This window comes from Phyllobates terribilis, unplaced genomic scaffold (assembly GCF_046119375.1).
Source record: "Phyllobates terribilis strain yellow unplaced genomic scaffold, ASM4611937v1 Scaffold_12__6_contigs__length_324123572, whole genome shotgun sequence".
NCBI lineage: Eukaryota > Metazoa > Chordata > Amphibia > Anura > Dendrobatidae > Phyllobates > Phyllobates terribilis.
The window spans coordinates 307833280-307851380 of record NW_027362772.1 but is presented as its reverse complement, the minus strand read 5'-3'; the positions used below and the strand labels follow the sequence as shown (position 1 = coordinate 307851380).

The window sequence follows — 18101 nt, the reverse complement described above, 5'->3', positions numbered from 1 at the left end:
GTGCTCCCATAATAACAGCGACATCCACAGTGCTCCCATAATAACAGTGACATCCACAGTGCCCCCATAATAACAGCGATATCCACAGTGCTCCCATAATAACAGTGATATCCACAGTGCCCCCATAATAACAGAGACATCCACAGTGCTCCCATAATACAGCGACATCCACAGTGCCCCCATAATAACAGCGATATCCACAGTGCCCCCATAATAACAGCGATATCCACAGTGCTCCCATAATAACAGTGACATCCACAGTGCTCCCATAATAACAGTGATATCCACAGTGCCCCCATAATAACAGTGATATCCACAGTGCTCCCATAATAACAGAGACATCCACAGTGCTCCCATAATAACAGCGACATCCACAGTGCTCCCATAATAACAGTGACATCCACAGTGCCCCCATAATAACAGTGACATCCACAGTGCTCCCATAATAACAGTGACATCCACAGTGCTCCCATAATAACAGTGATATCCACAGTGCCCCCATAATAACAGTGACATCCACAGTGCTCCCATAATAACAGTGACATCCACAGTGCCCCCATAATAACAGTGACATCCACAGTGCTCCCATAATAACAGTGACATCCACAGTGCTCCCATAATAACAGTGACATCCACAGTGCCCCCATAATAACAGTGATATCCACAGTGCTCCCATAATAACAGAGACATCCACAGTGCTCCCATAATAACAGCGACATCCACAGTGCTCCCATAATAACAGTGACATCCACAGTGCCCCCATAATAACAGCGACATCCACAGTGCTCCCATAATAACAGTGACATCCACAGTGCCCCCATAATAACAGTGATATCCACAGTGCTCCCATAATAACAGTGACATCCACAGTGCTCCCATAATAACAGTGACATCCACAGTGCCTCCATAATAACAGTGATATCCACAGTGCTCCCATAATAACAGTGACATCCACAGTGCTCCCATAATAACAGTGATATCCACAGTGCCCCCATAATAACAGAGACATCCACAGTGCTCCCATAATAACAGCGACATCCACAGTGCTCCCATAATAACAGTGACATCCACAGTGCTCCCATAATAACAGAGACATCCACAGTGCTCCCATAATACAGCGACATCCAGTGCTCCCATAATAACAGTGACATCCACAGTGCCCCCATAATAACAGCGATATCCACAGTGCCCCCATAATAACAGCGATATCCACAGTGCTCCCATAATAACAGAGACATCCACAGTGCTCCCATAATACAGCGACATCCAGTGCTCCCATAATAACAGTGACATCCACAGTGCCCCCATAATAACAGCGACATCCACAGTGCCCTCATAATAACAGCGACATCCACAGTGCTCCCATAATAACAGTGACATCCACAGTGCTCCCATAATAACAGTGATATCCACAGTGCCCCCATAATAACAGCGACATCCACAGTGCTCCCATAATAACAGCGATATCCACAGTGCCCCCATAATAACAGCGACATCCACAGTGCTCCCATAATAACAGCGACATCCACAGTGCTCCCATAATAACAGTGACATCCACAGTGCTCCCATAATAACAGTGATATCCACAGTGCCTCCATAATAACAGTGACATCCACAGTGCTCCCATAATAACAGTGATATCCACAGTGCCCCCATAATAACAGTGATATCCACAGTGCCCCCATAATAACAGTGATATCCACAGTGCCCCCATAATAACAGTGATATCCACAGTGCTCCCATAATAACAGTGACATCCACAGTGCTCCCATAATAACAGTGACATCCACAGTGCCCCCATAATAACAGTGATATCCACAGTGCCCCCATAATAACAGTGACATCCACAGTGCTCCCATAATAACACTGATATCCACAGTGCTCCCATAATAACAGTGACATCCACAGTGCCCCCATAATAACAGTGATATCCACAGTGCCCCCATAATAACAGTGATATCCACAGTGCCCCCATAAAAACAGTGATATCCACAGTGCCCCCATAATAACAGTGATATCCACAGTGCTCCCATAATAACAGTGACATCCACAGTGCTCCCATAATAACAGTGACATCCACAGTGCTCCCATAATAACAGTGATATCCACAGTGCTCCCATAATAACAGTGACATCCACAGTGCCCCCATAATAACAGCGACATCCACAGTGCTCCCATAATAACAGTGACATCCACAGTGCCCCCATAATAACAGCGACATCCACAGTGCCCCCATAATAACAGTGATATCCACAGTGCCTCCATAATAACAGTGACATCCACAGTGCTCCCATAATAACAGTGATATCCACAGTGCTCCCATAATAACAGTGACATCCACAGTGCCCCCATAATAACAGTGATATCCACAGTGCCCCCATAATAACAGTGACATCCACAGTGCCCCCATAATAACAGTGACATCCACAGTGCCCCCATAATAACAGTGATATCCACAGTGCCCCCATAATAACAGTGATATCCACAGTGCTCCCATAATAACAGTGACATCCACAGTGCCCCCATAATAACAGTGATATCCACAGTGCTCCCATAATAACAGTGATATCCACAGTGCCCCCATAATAACAGTGATATCCACAGTGCTCCCATAATAACAGTGACATCCACAGTGCCTCCATAATAACAGCGATATCCACAGTGCCCCCATAATAACAGCGACATCCACAGTGCTCCCATAATAACAGCGACATCCACAGTGCCCCCATAATAACAGTGACATCCACAGTGCCCCCATAATAACAGTGATATCCACAGTGCCCCCATAATAACAGTGACATCCACAGTGCTCCATAATAATAGTGATATCCACAGTGCCCCCATAATAACAGTGACATCCACAGTGCTCCCATAATAACAGTGACATCCACAGTGCCCCCATAATAACAGCGACATCCACAGTGCTCCATAATAACAGCGATATCCACAGTGCCCCCATAATAACAGTGACATCCACAGTGCTCCCATAATAACAGTGATATCCACAGTGCCCCCATAATAACAGTGACATCCACAGTCCCTCCATAATAACAGTGATATCCACAGTGCCCCCATAATAACAGTGATATCCACAGTCCCTCCATAATAACAGCGACATCCACAGTGCTCCCATAATAACAGTGATATCCACAGTGCCCCCATAATAACAGTGATATCCACAGTGCCCCCATAATAACAGTGATATCCACAGTGCCCCCATAATAACAGCGACATCCACAGTGCCCCCATAATAACAGTGACATCCACAGTGCCCCCATAATAACAGTGATATCCACAGTGCCCCCATAATAACAGTGACATCCACAGTGCCCCCATAATAACAGTGACATCCACAGTGCCCCCATAATAACAGTGACATCCACAGTGCCCCCATAATAACAGTGATATCCACAGTGCTCCCATAATAACAGTGACATCCACAGTGCTCCCATAATAACAGTGACATCCACAGTGCTCCCATAATAACAGTGATATCCACAGTGCTCCCATAATAACAGTGACATCCACAGTGCCCCCATAATAACAGCGACATCCACAGTGCTCCCATAATAACAGTGACATCCACAGTGCCCCCATAATAACAGCGACATCCACAGTGCCCCCATAATAACAGTGATATCCACAGTGCCTCCATAATAACAGTGACATCCACAGTGCTCCCATAATAACAGTGATATCCACAGTGCTCCCATAATAACAGTGACATCCACAGTGCCCCCATAATAACAGTGATATCCACAGTGCCCCCATAATAACAGTGACATCCACAGTGCCCCCATAATAACAGTGACATCCACAGTGCCCCCATAATAACAGTGATATCCACAGTGCCCCCATAATAACAGTGATATCCACAGTGCTCCCATAATAACAGTGACATCCACAGTGCCCCCATAATAACAGTGATATCCACAGTGCTCCCATAATAACAGTGATATCCACAGTGCCCCCATAATAACAGTGATATCCACAGTGCTCCCATAATAACAGTGACATCCACAGTGCCTCCATAATAACAGCGATATCCACAGTGCCCCCATAATAACAGCGACATCCACAGTGCTCCCATAATAACAGCGACATCCACAGTGCCCCCATAATAACAGTGACATCCACAGTGCCCCCATAATAACAGTGATATCCACAGTGCCCCCATAATAACAGTGACATCCACAGTGCTCCATAATAATAGTGATATCCACAGTGCCCCCATAATAACAGTGACATCCACAGTGCTCCCATAATAACAGTGATATCCACAGTGCTCCCATAATAACAGTGACATCCACAGTGCCCCCATAATAACAGCGACATCCACAGTGCTCCATAATAACAGCGATATCCACAGTGCCCCCATAATAACAGTGACATCCACAGTGCTCCCATAATAACAGTGATATCCACAGTGCCCCCATAATAACAGTGACATCCACAGTCCCTCCATAATAACAGTGATATCCACAGTGCCCCCATAATAACAGTGATATCCACAGTCCCTCCATAATAACAGCGACATCCACAGTGCTCCCATAATAACAGTGATATCCACAGTGCCCCCATAATAACAGCGATATCCACAGTGCCCCCATAATAACAGCGACATCCACAGTGCCCCCATAATAACAGGGACATCCACAGTGCCCCCATAATAACAGTGATATCCACAGTGCCCCCATAATAACAGTGACATCCACAGTGCTCCCATAATAACAGTGATATCCACAGTGCCCCCATAATAACAGTGATATCCACAGTGCCCCCATAATAACAGCGACATCCACAGTGCTCCCATAATAACAGCGACATCCACAGTGCCCCCATAATAACAGTGACATCCACAGTGCCCCCATAATAACAGTGACATCCACAGTGCTCCCATAATAACAGTGATATCCACAGTGCTCCCATAATAACAGTGATATCCACAGTGCCCCCATAATAACAGTGATATCCACAGTGCTCCCATAATAACAGTGACATCCACAGTGCTCCCATAATAACAGAGACATCCACAGTGCTCCCATAATAACAGTGATATCCACAGTGCCCCCATAATAACAGTGACATCCACAGTGCCCCATAATAACAGTGACATCCACAGTGCTCCCATAATAACAGTGACATCCACAGTGCCCCATAATAACAGTGACATCCACAGTGCCCCATAATAACAGTGACATCCACAGTGCCCCATAATAACAGTGACATCCACAGTGCTCCCATAATAACAGTGATATCCACAGTGCCCCCATAATAACAGTGACATCCACAGTGCCCCCATAATAACAGTGACATCCACAGTGCCCCCATAATAACAGTGACATCCACAGTCCCTCCATAATAACAGTGATATCCACAGTGCCCCCATAATAACAGTGACATCCACAGTCCCTCCATAATAACAGTGACATCCACAGTGCCCCCATAATAACAGTGACATCCACAGTCCCTCCATAATAACAGTGACATCCACAGTGCCCCATAATAACAGTGACATCCACAGTGCTCCCATAATAACAGTGATATCCACAGTGCCCCCATAATAACAGTGATATCCACAGTGCCCCCATAATAACAGTGATATCCACAGTGCTCCCATAATAACAGTGACATCCACAGTCCCTCCATAATAACAGTGATATCCACAGTGCCCCCATAATAACAGTGATATCTACAGTGCCCCCATAATAACAGTGGCATCCACAGTGCTCCCATAATAACAGTGATATCCACAGTGCCCCCATAATAACAGTGATATCCACAGTGCCCCATAATAACAGTGACATCCACAGTGCTCCCATAATAACAGTGATATCCACAGTGCCCCCATAATAACAGTGATATCCACAGTGCTCCCATAATAACAGTGATATCCACAGTGCCCCCATAATAACAGTGACATCCACAGTGCTCCCATAATAACAGCGACATCCACAGTGCTCCCATAATAACAGTGATATCCACAGTGCCCCCATAATAACAGTGATATCCACAGTGCCCCCATAATAACAGTGATATCCACAGTGCTCCCATAATAACAGTGACATCCACAGTCCCTCCATAATAACAGTGATATCCACAGTGCCCCCATAATAACAGTGATATCCACAGTGCCCCCATAATAACAGTGGCATCCACAGTGCTCCCATAATAACAGTGACATCCACAGTGCCCCCATAATAACAGTGACATCCACAGTGCCCCCATAATAACAGTGATATCCACAGTGCTCCCATAATAACAGTGACATCCACAGTCCCTCCATAATAACAGTGATATCCACAGTGCCCCCATAATAACAGTGATATCCACAGTGCCCCCATAATAACAGTGGCATCCACAGTGCTCCCATAATAACAGTGACATCCACAGTGCCCCCATAATAACAGTGACATCCACAGTGCCTCCATAATAACAGTGACATCCACAGTGCTCCCATAATAACAGTGATATCCACAGTGCTCCCATAATAACAGTGATATCCACAGTGCTCCCATAATAACAGTGATATCCACAGTGCCCCCATAATAACAGCGACATCCACAGTGCTCCCATAATAACAGCGACATCCACAGTGCTCCCATAATAACAGTGATATCCACAGTGCTCCCATAATAACAGAGACATCCACAGTGCCCCCATAATAACAGTGATATCCACAGTGCTCCCATAATAACAGTGACATCCACAGTGCTCCCATAATAACAGTGATATCCACAGTGCTCCCATAATAACAGCGACATCCACAGTGCTCCCATAATAACAGTGATATCCACAGTGCTCCCATAATAACAGTGACATCCACACTGCTCCCATAATAACAGTGACATCCACAGTGCCCCCATAATAACAGTGATATCCACAGTGCTCCCATAATAACAGTGACATCCACACTGCTCCCATAATAACAGTGACATCCACAGTGCCCCCATAATAACAGTGACATCCACAGTGCTCCCATAATAACAGTGACATCCACACTGCTCCCATAATAACAGTGACATCCACAGTGCCCCCATAATAACAGTGACATCCACAGTGCTCCCATAATAACAGTGATATCCACAGTGCTCCCATAATAACAGCGACATCCACAGTGCTCCCATAATAACAGTGATATCCACAGTGCTCCCATAATAACAGCGACATCCACAGTGCTCCCATAATAACAGTGACATCCACACTGCTCCCATAATAACAGTGATATCCACAGTGCTCCCATAATAACAGTGATATCCACAGTGCTCCCATAATAACAGTGACATCCACAGTGCCCCCATAATAACAGAGACATCCACAGTGCCCCCATAATAACAGTGATATCCACAGTGCCCCCATAATAACAGTGACATCCACAGTGCCCCATAATAACAGTGATATCCACAGTGCTCCCATAATAACAGTGACATCCACAGTGCTCCCATAATAACAGCGACATCCACAGTGCTCCCATAATAACAGAGACATCCACAGTGCCCCCATAATAACAGTGATATCCACAGTGCCCCCATAATAACAGTGACATCCACAGTGCTCCCATAATAACAGTGATATCCACAGTGCTCCCATAATAACAGTGACATCCACAGTGCTCCCATAATAACAGTGATATCCACAGTGCTCCCATAATAACAGTGACATCCACAGTTCCCCCATAATAACAGTGATATCCACAGTGCTCCCATAATAACAGCGACATCCACAGTGCTCCATAATACCAGTGATATCCACAGTGCCCCCATAATAACCGTGACATCCACAGTGCTCCCATAATAACAGTGATATCCACAGTGCTCCCATAATAACAGAGACATCCACAGTGCCCCCATAATAACAGTGATATCCACAGTGCTCCCATAATAACAGTGACATCCACAGTTCCCCCATAATAACAGTGATATCCACAGTGCTCCCATAATAACAGTGACATCCACAGTGCCCCCATAATAACAGTGATATCCACAGTGCTCCCATAATAACAGCGACATCCACAGTGCTCCCATAATAACAGTGACATCCACAGTGCTCCCATAATAACAGAGACATCCACAGTGCTCCCATAATAACAGTGACATCCACAGTGCCCCCATAATAACAGCGATATCCACAGTGCTCCCATAATAACAGTGACATCCACAGTGCCCCCATAATAACAGCGATATCCACAGTGCTCCCATAATAACAGTGATATCCACAGTGCCCCCATAATAACAGAGACATCCACAGTGCTCCCATAATACAGCGACATCCACAGTGCCCCCATAATAACAGCGATATCCACAGTGCCCCCATAATAACAGCGATATCCACAGTGCTCCCATAATAACAGTGACATCCACAGTGCTCCCATAATAACAGTGATATCCACAGTGCCCCCATAATAACAGTGATATCCACAGTGCTCCCATAATAACAGAGACATCCACAGTGCTCCCATAATAACAGCGACATCCACAGTGCTCCCATAATAACAGTGACATCCACAGTGCCCCCATAATAACAGTGACATCCACAGTGCTCCCATAATAACAGTGACATCCACAGTGCTCCCATAATAACAGTGATATCCACAGTGCCCCCATAATAACAGTGACATCCACAGTGCTCCCATAATAACAGTGACATCCACAGTGCCCCCATAATAACAGTGACATCCACAGTGCTCCCATAATAACAGTGACATCCACAGTGCTCCCATAATAACAGTGACATCCACAGTGCCCCCATAATAACAGTGATATCCACAGTGCTCCCATAATAACAGAGACATCCACAGTGCTCCCATAATAACAGCGACATCCACAGTGCTCCCATAATAACAGTGACATCCACAGTGCCCCCATAATAACAGCGACATCCACAGTGCTCCCATAATAACAGTGACATCCACAGTGCCCCCATAATAACAGTGATATCCACAGTGCTCCCATAATAACAGTGACATCCACAGTGCTCCCATAATAACAGTGACATCCACAGTGCCTCCATAATAACAGTGATATCCACAGTGCTCCCATAATAACAGTGACATCCACAGTGCTCCCATAATAACAGTGATATCCACAGTGCCCCCATAATAACAGAGACATCCACAGTGCTCCCATAATAACAGTGACATCCACAGTGCTCCCATAATAACAGAGACATCCACAGTGCTCCCATAATACAGCGACATCCAGTGCTCCCATAATAACAGTGACATCCACAGTGCCCCCATAATAACAGCGATATCCACAGTGCCCCCATAATAACAGCGATATCCACAGTGCTCCCATAATAACAGAGACATCCACAGTGCTCCCATAATACAGCGACATCCAGTGCTCCCATAATAACAGTGACATCCACAGTGCCCCCATAATAACAGCGATATCCACAGTGCCCCCATAATAACAGCGATATCCACAGTGCTCCCATAATAACAGTGACATCCACAGTGCTCCCATAATAACAGCGACATCCACAGTGCTCCCATAATAACAGCGATATCCACAGTGCTCCCATAATAACAGTGATATCCACAGTGCCCCCATAATAACAGTGACATCCACAGTGCTCCCATAATAACAGTGATATCCACAGTGCTCCCATAATAACAGTGACATCCACAGTGCTCCCATAATAACAGCGATATCCACAGTGCTCCCATAATAACAGTGATATCCACAGTGCCCCCATAATAACAGTGACATCCACAGTGCTCCATAATAACAGTGACATCCACAGTGCTCCCATAATAACAGCGATATCTACAGTGCCCCCATAATAACAGTGACATCCACAGTGCTCCATAATAACAGTGACATCCACAGTGCTCCATAATAACAGTGATATCCACAGTGCTCCCATAATAACAGTGACATCCACAGTGCTCCCATAATAACAGTGATATCCACAGTGCTCCCATAATAACAGTGACATCCACAGTGCTCCATAATAACAGTGACATCCACAGTGCTCCATAATAACAGTGACATCCACAGTGCTCCCATAATAACAGCGATATCTACAGTGCCCCCATAATAACAGTGACATCCACAGTGCTCCATAATAACAGTGACATCCACAGTGCTCCCATAATAACAGTGATATCTACAGTGCCCCCATAATAACAGTGACATCCACAGTGCTCCATAATAACAGTGACATCCACAGTGCTCCCATAATAACAGCGATATCTACAGTGCCCCCATAATAACAGTGACATCCACAGTGCTCCATAATAACAGTGACATCCACAGTGCTCCCATAATAACAGCGACATCCACAGTGCTCCATAATAACAGTGACATCCACAGTGCTCCCATAATAACAGCGACATCCACAGTGCTCCATAATAACAGTGATATCCACAGTGCCCCCATAATAACAGTGACATCCACAGTGCTCCCATAATAACAGTGATATCTACAGTGCCCCCATAATAACAGTGACATCCACAGTGCCCCCATAATAACAGTGATATCCACAGTGCTCCCATAATAACAGTGACATCCACAGTGCCCCCATAATAACAGTGATATCCACAGTGCCCCCATAATAACAGCGACATCCACAGTGCTTCCATAATAACAGCGACATCCACAGTGCTCCATAATAACAGTGATATCCACAGTGCCCCCATAATAACAGCGATATCCACAGTGCTTCCATAATAACAGCGACATCCACAGTGCTCCCATAATAACAGTGACATCCACAGTGCCCCCATAATAACAGTGATATCCACAGTGCTTCCATAATAACAGCGACATCCACAGTGCTCCCATAATAACAGTGACATCCACAGTGCTCCCATAATAACAGTGATATCCACAGTGCTTCCATAATAACAGCGATATCCACAGTGCTCCCATAATAACAGTGATATCCACAGTGCCCCCATAATAACAGTGACATCCACAGTGCCCCCATAATAACAGTGATATCCACAGTGCTCCCATAATAACAGCGACATCCACAGTGCCCCCATAATAACAGTGACATCCACAGTGCCTCCATAATAACAGTGATATCTACAGTGCCCCCATAATAACAGTGACATCCACAGTGCTCCCATAATAACAGCGATATCCACAGTGCTTCCATAATAACAGCGATATCCACAGTGCTCCCATAATAACAGTGATATCCACAGTGCCCCCATAATAACAGTGACATCCACAGTGCCCCCATAATAACAGTGATATCCACAGTGCTCCCATAATAACAGCGACATCCACAGTGCCTCCATAATAACAGTGATATCTACAGTGCCCCCATAATAACAGTGACATCCACAGTGCTCCCATAATAACAGCGATATCCACAGTGCTTCCATAATAACAGCGATATCCACAGTGCTCCCATAATAACAGTGATATCCACAGTGCCCCCATAATAACAGTGACATCCACAGTGCCCCCATAATAACAGTGATATCCACAGTGCTCCCATAATAACAGTGACATCCACAGTGCCTCCATAATAACAGTGATATCTACAGTGCCCCCATAATAACAGTGACATCCACAGTGCTCCCATAATAACAGTGACATCCACAGTGCTCCCATAATAACAGTGATATCCACAGTGCTCCCATAATAACAGTGATATCCACAGTGCTCCCATAATAACAGTGATATCCACAGTGCCCCCATAATAACAGTGACATCCACAGTGCCCCCATAATAACAGTGACATCCACAGTGCTCCCATAATAACAGTGACATCCACAGTGCTCCCATAATAACAGTGATATCCACAGTGCTCCCATAATAACAGTGACATCCACAGTGCTCCCATAATAACAGTGATATCCACAGTGCCCCCATAATAACAGTGACATCCACAGTGCCCCCATAATAACAGTGACATCCACAGTGCTCCCATAATAACAGCGACATCCACAGTGCCCCCATAATAACAGTGACATCCACAGTGCCTCCATAATAACAGTGATATCTACAGTGCTCCCATAATAACAGAGACATCCACAGTGCTCCCATAATAACAGTGATATCCACAGTGCTCCCATAATAACAGTGATATCCACAGTGCTCCCATAATAACAGTGATATCCACAGTGCTCCCATAATAACAGTGATATCCACAGTGCCTCCATAATAACAGTGATATCTACAGTGCTCCCATAATAACAGAGACATCCACAGTGCCCCCATAATAACAGTGACATCCACAGTGCTCCCATAATAACAGTGATATCCACAGTGCTCCCATAATAACAGTGATATCCACAGTGCTCCCATAATAACAGTGACATCCACAGTGCTCCCATAATAACAGTGATATCCACAGTGCTCCCATAATAACAGTGATATCCACAGTGCTCCCATAATAACAGTGATATCCACAGTGCTCCCATAATAACAGCGACATCCACAGTGCCCCCATAATAACAGCGACATCCACAGTGCCCCCATAATAACAGCGACATCCACAGTGCTCCCATAATAACAGTGACATCCACAGTGCTCCGATAATAACAGTGACATCCACAGTGCCCCCATAATAACAGTGATATCCACAGTGCTCCCATAATAACAGTGATATCCACAGTGCTCCCATAATAACAGTGATATCCACAGTGCTCCCATAATAACAGTGATATCCACAGTGCTCCCATAATAACAGTGACATCCACAGTGCTCCCATAATAACAGCGATATCCACAGTGCCCCCATAATAACAGTGACATCCACAGTGCTCCCATAATAACAGCGATATCCACAGTGCCCCCATAATAACAGTGATATCCACAGTGCCCCCATAATAACAGCGACATCCACAGTGCTCCATAATAACAGTGACATCCACAGTGCCCCCATAATAACAGCGATATTAACAGTGCTCCCATAATAACAGTGACATCCACAGTGCTCCCATAATAACAGTGATATCCACAGTGCCCCCATAATAACAGTGATATCCACAGTGCCCCCATAATAACAGTGATATCCACAGTGCTCCCATAATAACAGTGATATCCACAGTGCCCCCATAATAACAGTGATATCCACAGTGCTCCCATAATAACAGTGATATCCACAGTGCCCCCATAATAACAGTGATATCCACAGTGCTCCCATAATAACAGTGATATCCACAGTGCCCCCATAATAACAGTGATATCCACAGTCCTCCCATAATAACAGTGACATCCACAGTGCCCCCATAATAACAGCGACATCCACAGTGCTCCCATAATAACAGTGACATCCACAGTGCTCCCATAATAACAGTGACATCCACAGTGCCCCCATAATAACAGTGACATCCACAGTGCCCCCATAATAACAGTGATATCCACAGTGCTCCCATAATAACAGTGACATCCACAGTGCCCCCATAATAACAGTGATATCCACAGTGCTCCCATAATAACAGTGACATCCACAGTGCCCCATAATAACAGCGACATCCACAGTGCCCCCATAATAACAGTGACATCCACAGTGCTCCCATAATAACAGTGATATCCACAGTGCTCCCATAATAACAGTGACATCCACAGTGCTCCCATAATAACAGTGATATCCACAGTGCCCCCATAATAACAGCGACATCCACAGTGCCCCCATAATAACAGTGATATCCACAGTGCTCCCATAATAACAGTGACATCCACAGTGCTCCCATAATAACAGTGACATCCACAGTGCCCCCATAATAACAGTGACATCCACAGTGCCCCATAATAACAGTGACATCCACAGTGCTCCCATAATAACAGTGACATCCACAGTGCTCCCATAATAACAGTGACATCCACAGTGCCCCCATAATAACAGTGACATCCACAGTGCCCCATAATAACAGTGACATCCACAGTGCCCCATAATAACAGTGACATCCACAGTGCTCCCATAATAACAGTGATATCCACAGTGCTCCCATAATAACAGTGATATCCACAGTGCCCCATAATAACAGTGACATCCACAGTGCCCCCATAATAACAGTGACATCCACAGTGCCCCCATAATAACAGTGACATCCACAGTGCTCCCATAATAACAGTGATATCCACAGTGCTCCCATAATAACAGTGATATCCACAGTGCCCCATAATAACAGTGACATCCACAGTGCCCCCATAATAACAGTGACATCCACAGTGCTCCCATAATAACAGCGATATCCACAGTGCCCCCATAATAACAGCGATATCCACAGTGCCCCAATAATAACAGTGACATCCACAGTGCCCCCATAATAACAGTGACATCCACAGTGCCCCATAATAACAGTGACATCCACAGTGCCCCCATAATAACAGTGACATCCACAGTGCTCCCATAATAACAGTGACATCCACAGTGCCCCCATAATAACAGTGACATCCACAGTGCTCCCATAATAACAGCGATATCCACAGTGCCCCCATAATAACAGCGATATCCACAGTGCCCCCATAATAACAGCGATATCCACAGTGCCCCCATAATAACAGTGACATCCACAGTGCCCCCATAATAACAGTGACATCCACAGTGCCCCATAATAACAGTGACATCCACAGTGCCCCCATAATAACAGTGACATCCACAGTGCTCCCATAATAACAGTGACATCCACAGTGCTCCATAATAACAGTGACATCCACAGTGCTCCCATAATAACAGTGATATCCACAGTGCCCCCATAATAACAGCGACATCCACAGTGCCCCCATAATAACAGTGATATCCACAGTGCTCCCATAATAACAGTGACATCCACAGTGCTCCCATAATAACAGTGACATCCACAGTGCCCCCATAATAACAGTGACATCCACAGTGCTCCCATAATAAGTGACATCCACAGTGCTCCCATAATAACAGTGACATCCACAGTGCCCCCATAATAACAGTGACATCCACAGTGCCCCATAATAACAGTGACATCCACAGTGCCCCATAATAACAGTGACATCCACAGTGCTCCCATAATAACAGTGATATCCACAGAGCTCCCATAATAACAGTGATATCCACAGTGCTCCCATAATAACAGTGATATCCACAGTGCTCCCATAATAACAGTGACATCCACAGTGCCCCATAATAACAATGACATCCACAGTGCTCCCATAATAACAGTGATATCCACAGTGCTCCCATAATAACAGTGATATCCACAGTGCCCCATAATAACAGTGACATCCACAGTGCCCCCATAATAACAGTGACATCCACAGTGCTCCCATAATAACAGTGACATCCACAGTGCCCCCATAATAACAGTGACATCCACAGTGCTCCCATAATAACAGTGATATCCACAGTGCTCCCATAATAACAGTGACATCCACAGTGCTCCCATAATAACAGTGACATCCACAGTGCCCCATAATAACAGTGACATCCACAGTGCTCCCATAATAACAGTGATATCCACAGTGCTCCCATAATAACAGTGACATCCACAGTGCTCCCATAATAACAGTGACATCCACAGTGCCCCCATAATAACAGTGATATCCACAGTGCTCCCATAATAACAGTGACATCCACAGTGACCCCATAATAACAGTGACATCCACAGTGCTCCCATAATAACAGTGACATCCACAGTGCTCCCATAATAACAGTGACATCCACAGTGCCCCCATAATAACAGTGACATCCACAGTGCTCCCATAATAACAGTGACATCCACAGTGACCCCATAATAACAGTGATATCCACAGTGCTCCCATAATAACAGTGATATCCACAGTGCTCCCATAATAACAGTGATATCCACAGTGCCCCCATAATAACAGTGACATCCACAGTGCTCCCATAACAACAGTGATATCCACAGTGCCCCATAATAACAGTGACATCCACAGTGCCCCCATAATAACAGTGACATCCACAGTGCTCCCATAATAACAGCGATATCCACAGTGCTCCCATAATAACAGCGATATCCAGAGGGTTAATCACTAATAGGCTCCGACTGTAAAAAAGCGCGTATGGTACAATCTGCTCCTCGCTGTCAGAAGACCACCTTGTTATGCCGGGGTTATGGGGGCTGTGGATACCTTTGGCATATGAGCCAGCAGCAGCACCTGTCACCTGCACTGATACACTGTAACAAGCCGAGCAGGATGTCAGCTGACAGCAAGCAGAGATCTTAAAAGTGAGGAATTAAAACTAAAAAAGTAGAAAAGTCATTAAAACTTGTGCAAAACGTAAAGCAGTTTCCCATAGCAATGTGAAGATGAATGGCGCCAAGCAAAACCGCTGCATGTGAACAGCAGGGTACACAGAAAACATTAATATCAGCTATGGGGGAGAGCCTGGACATAAGAGCTGACAACCCCGCAGCCGGCAGTGCACCAGCCTCACCTGTATGGACGGCCAGAAGCCACAGCAGGTGAAGGAGCGATGGGCAGTTGAGAGCCCGCAGGTCGCCCGCTCGCTCTGTCTTCATCTTGCTTAAGCTGGGTGCCCCAGCAGTGATTTGCATGTTTTCTCCACGCTGGGCACGTCTTGTAGTGCTGCTCAGTGGCTTGTGCCAGCGTCCCCTGAATAGAAACTGCTCTGTCCTTTGTCCTCACTTCCCAACAACCACTTTTATGCCAAGTCCTTTCTAAAATAACATCTCCCTTTAAATACCCTCAATACCCCCAAAAAGACAAAATGAGCAGCAGAAAAGATGCAGAGACTGCACCAATCCCCCCCCAAAAAATTAGATTTCTTATTAAACTGGATGAAGGATGAAGAAGGATCTGGATATTGTGGATGGGGAGTGGTGGGCGAGGGGGGGAATGGGGCTGTCGGGGGTCGCGTTACTCACAGATTATTGCACGGCACATTTCTCTCGCTGGGTGGGATTATCTGTGGAAGGAAAGAAATTTAAAGAGACTTTTCTCAAAGACATTGTCAAATTTTTTTGTGGTAGTTTCTAGTAAAGATGGAACGGTCGCCTGGCATCCCGAGCGCCCATGAGCAATGCCACCCAGCCCACCAGAGCCAGGCTGCACCCAAAGTGACTGGCGGCTCTGGTCTGACAGTGCCACTGTGGGTCCCTGGACGGCTACTCCCTGCACCACCTGTTCTCCACACGTGGGGTCCGTCAGTAAGGGTCCGTACACACGGGTGGGACACACAGCGGATTTTCCGGGCAGCAGGTTACAGTAGCTGTATTTCAGATAAGATTTTATTCACACGCTACAAAGAAAATCCTCAATGTAAATTGCCGTCCCTTTCCATATCTGTACCGCGGATTTCATCCTGACGCAAAGAGTTAAATTTGGGGTAAATCCGCACGAGTTTGTGCTTTTGTCAGTGCGGATTGTATTTTGTCATGTGGACGTAGCCTTATTATGCCCCCCTGTCAACTCTACTGACACACAGAGGGGATCCTGGCATTTTTTTTCGGATATCTTAGTATTTTGGATTGAATCACATAATCTTCTGTTGACGTACAAGGTTTCTTGATACAGTAAAATTGACTAAGAGGAATATTTCTTTTCCACTTGGGAGAGGGTGCTCTAGAATAAAGTCCAAATATTTTTGGTCATGATTGACTTATTAGCATGGAATAACGCAATCAAGAAATACAATTCTTTCATCAGAAATATTAGCAGGAAAAGATATTCCCCAATGATTTTTATTTAATATCTCAACAAAGTGGGAAGTTTCTGAGAGGGTACCGCACCAAATGATGAAAAGGTCGTCTCTATAGCGACGATAATATTTAACACTGTTGTGGTAATATTCAGATGTGATAGCCGATAGGGACTCGAATCGCCCCATGAAGAGACTCGCATAACTTGGGGTGACCGGAGACCCCATCGCTGTACCTTGTCACTGCAGGTATAATTTTCCCTGGAAGGAGAATAAATTGTGCTTGATGTATAAACTCGAGACAATTAAATAGAAACTATTTCCTTTCGTATTTGATATTACAATCCGCAGTCAGGTAGTGACCTCCAGCTTGGGGACCCAATTCATGGTTGATATTAGAATATAAGGTCCGATACATCTAATATAAAGAACAGAGAAGTATCCTCCCATACGATCTCTCTAGTCTCCTTAATTAACTAATTAATTAAGACACACATGGTATGGGGGGGTGCGCCACAGATTTTACACTAAGGCATA

The 18101-nt window shown here is 45.3% G+C and overlaps 1 protein-coding gene across 2 annotated transcripts in view; it reads right to left on the bottom strand.

Moving 5' to 3' along the window:
• The window catches only part of HEPACAM (hepatic and glial cell adhesion molecule), an 86085-nt gene extending 69074 nt beyond the window's left edge, over positions 1 to 17011 (bottom strand). The window contains exon 1 of one of the 2 annotated variants that reach the window (XM_073657364.1): positions 16792 to 17011. In XM_073657364.1, coding sequence (XP_073513465.1) covers positions 16792 to 16810 — 19 coding nt within the window. In that variant the 5' untranslated portion in view covers positions 16811 to 17011. Of the gene's footprint in view, positions 1 to 16340; positions 16441 to 16791 lie in introns of those variants that run through there. The other variant, XM_073657365.1, reaches the window with a different exon arrangement.
• Positions 17012 to 18101: the final 1090 nt, after the last annotated feature.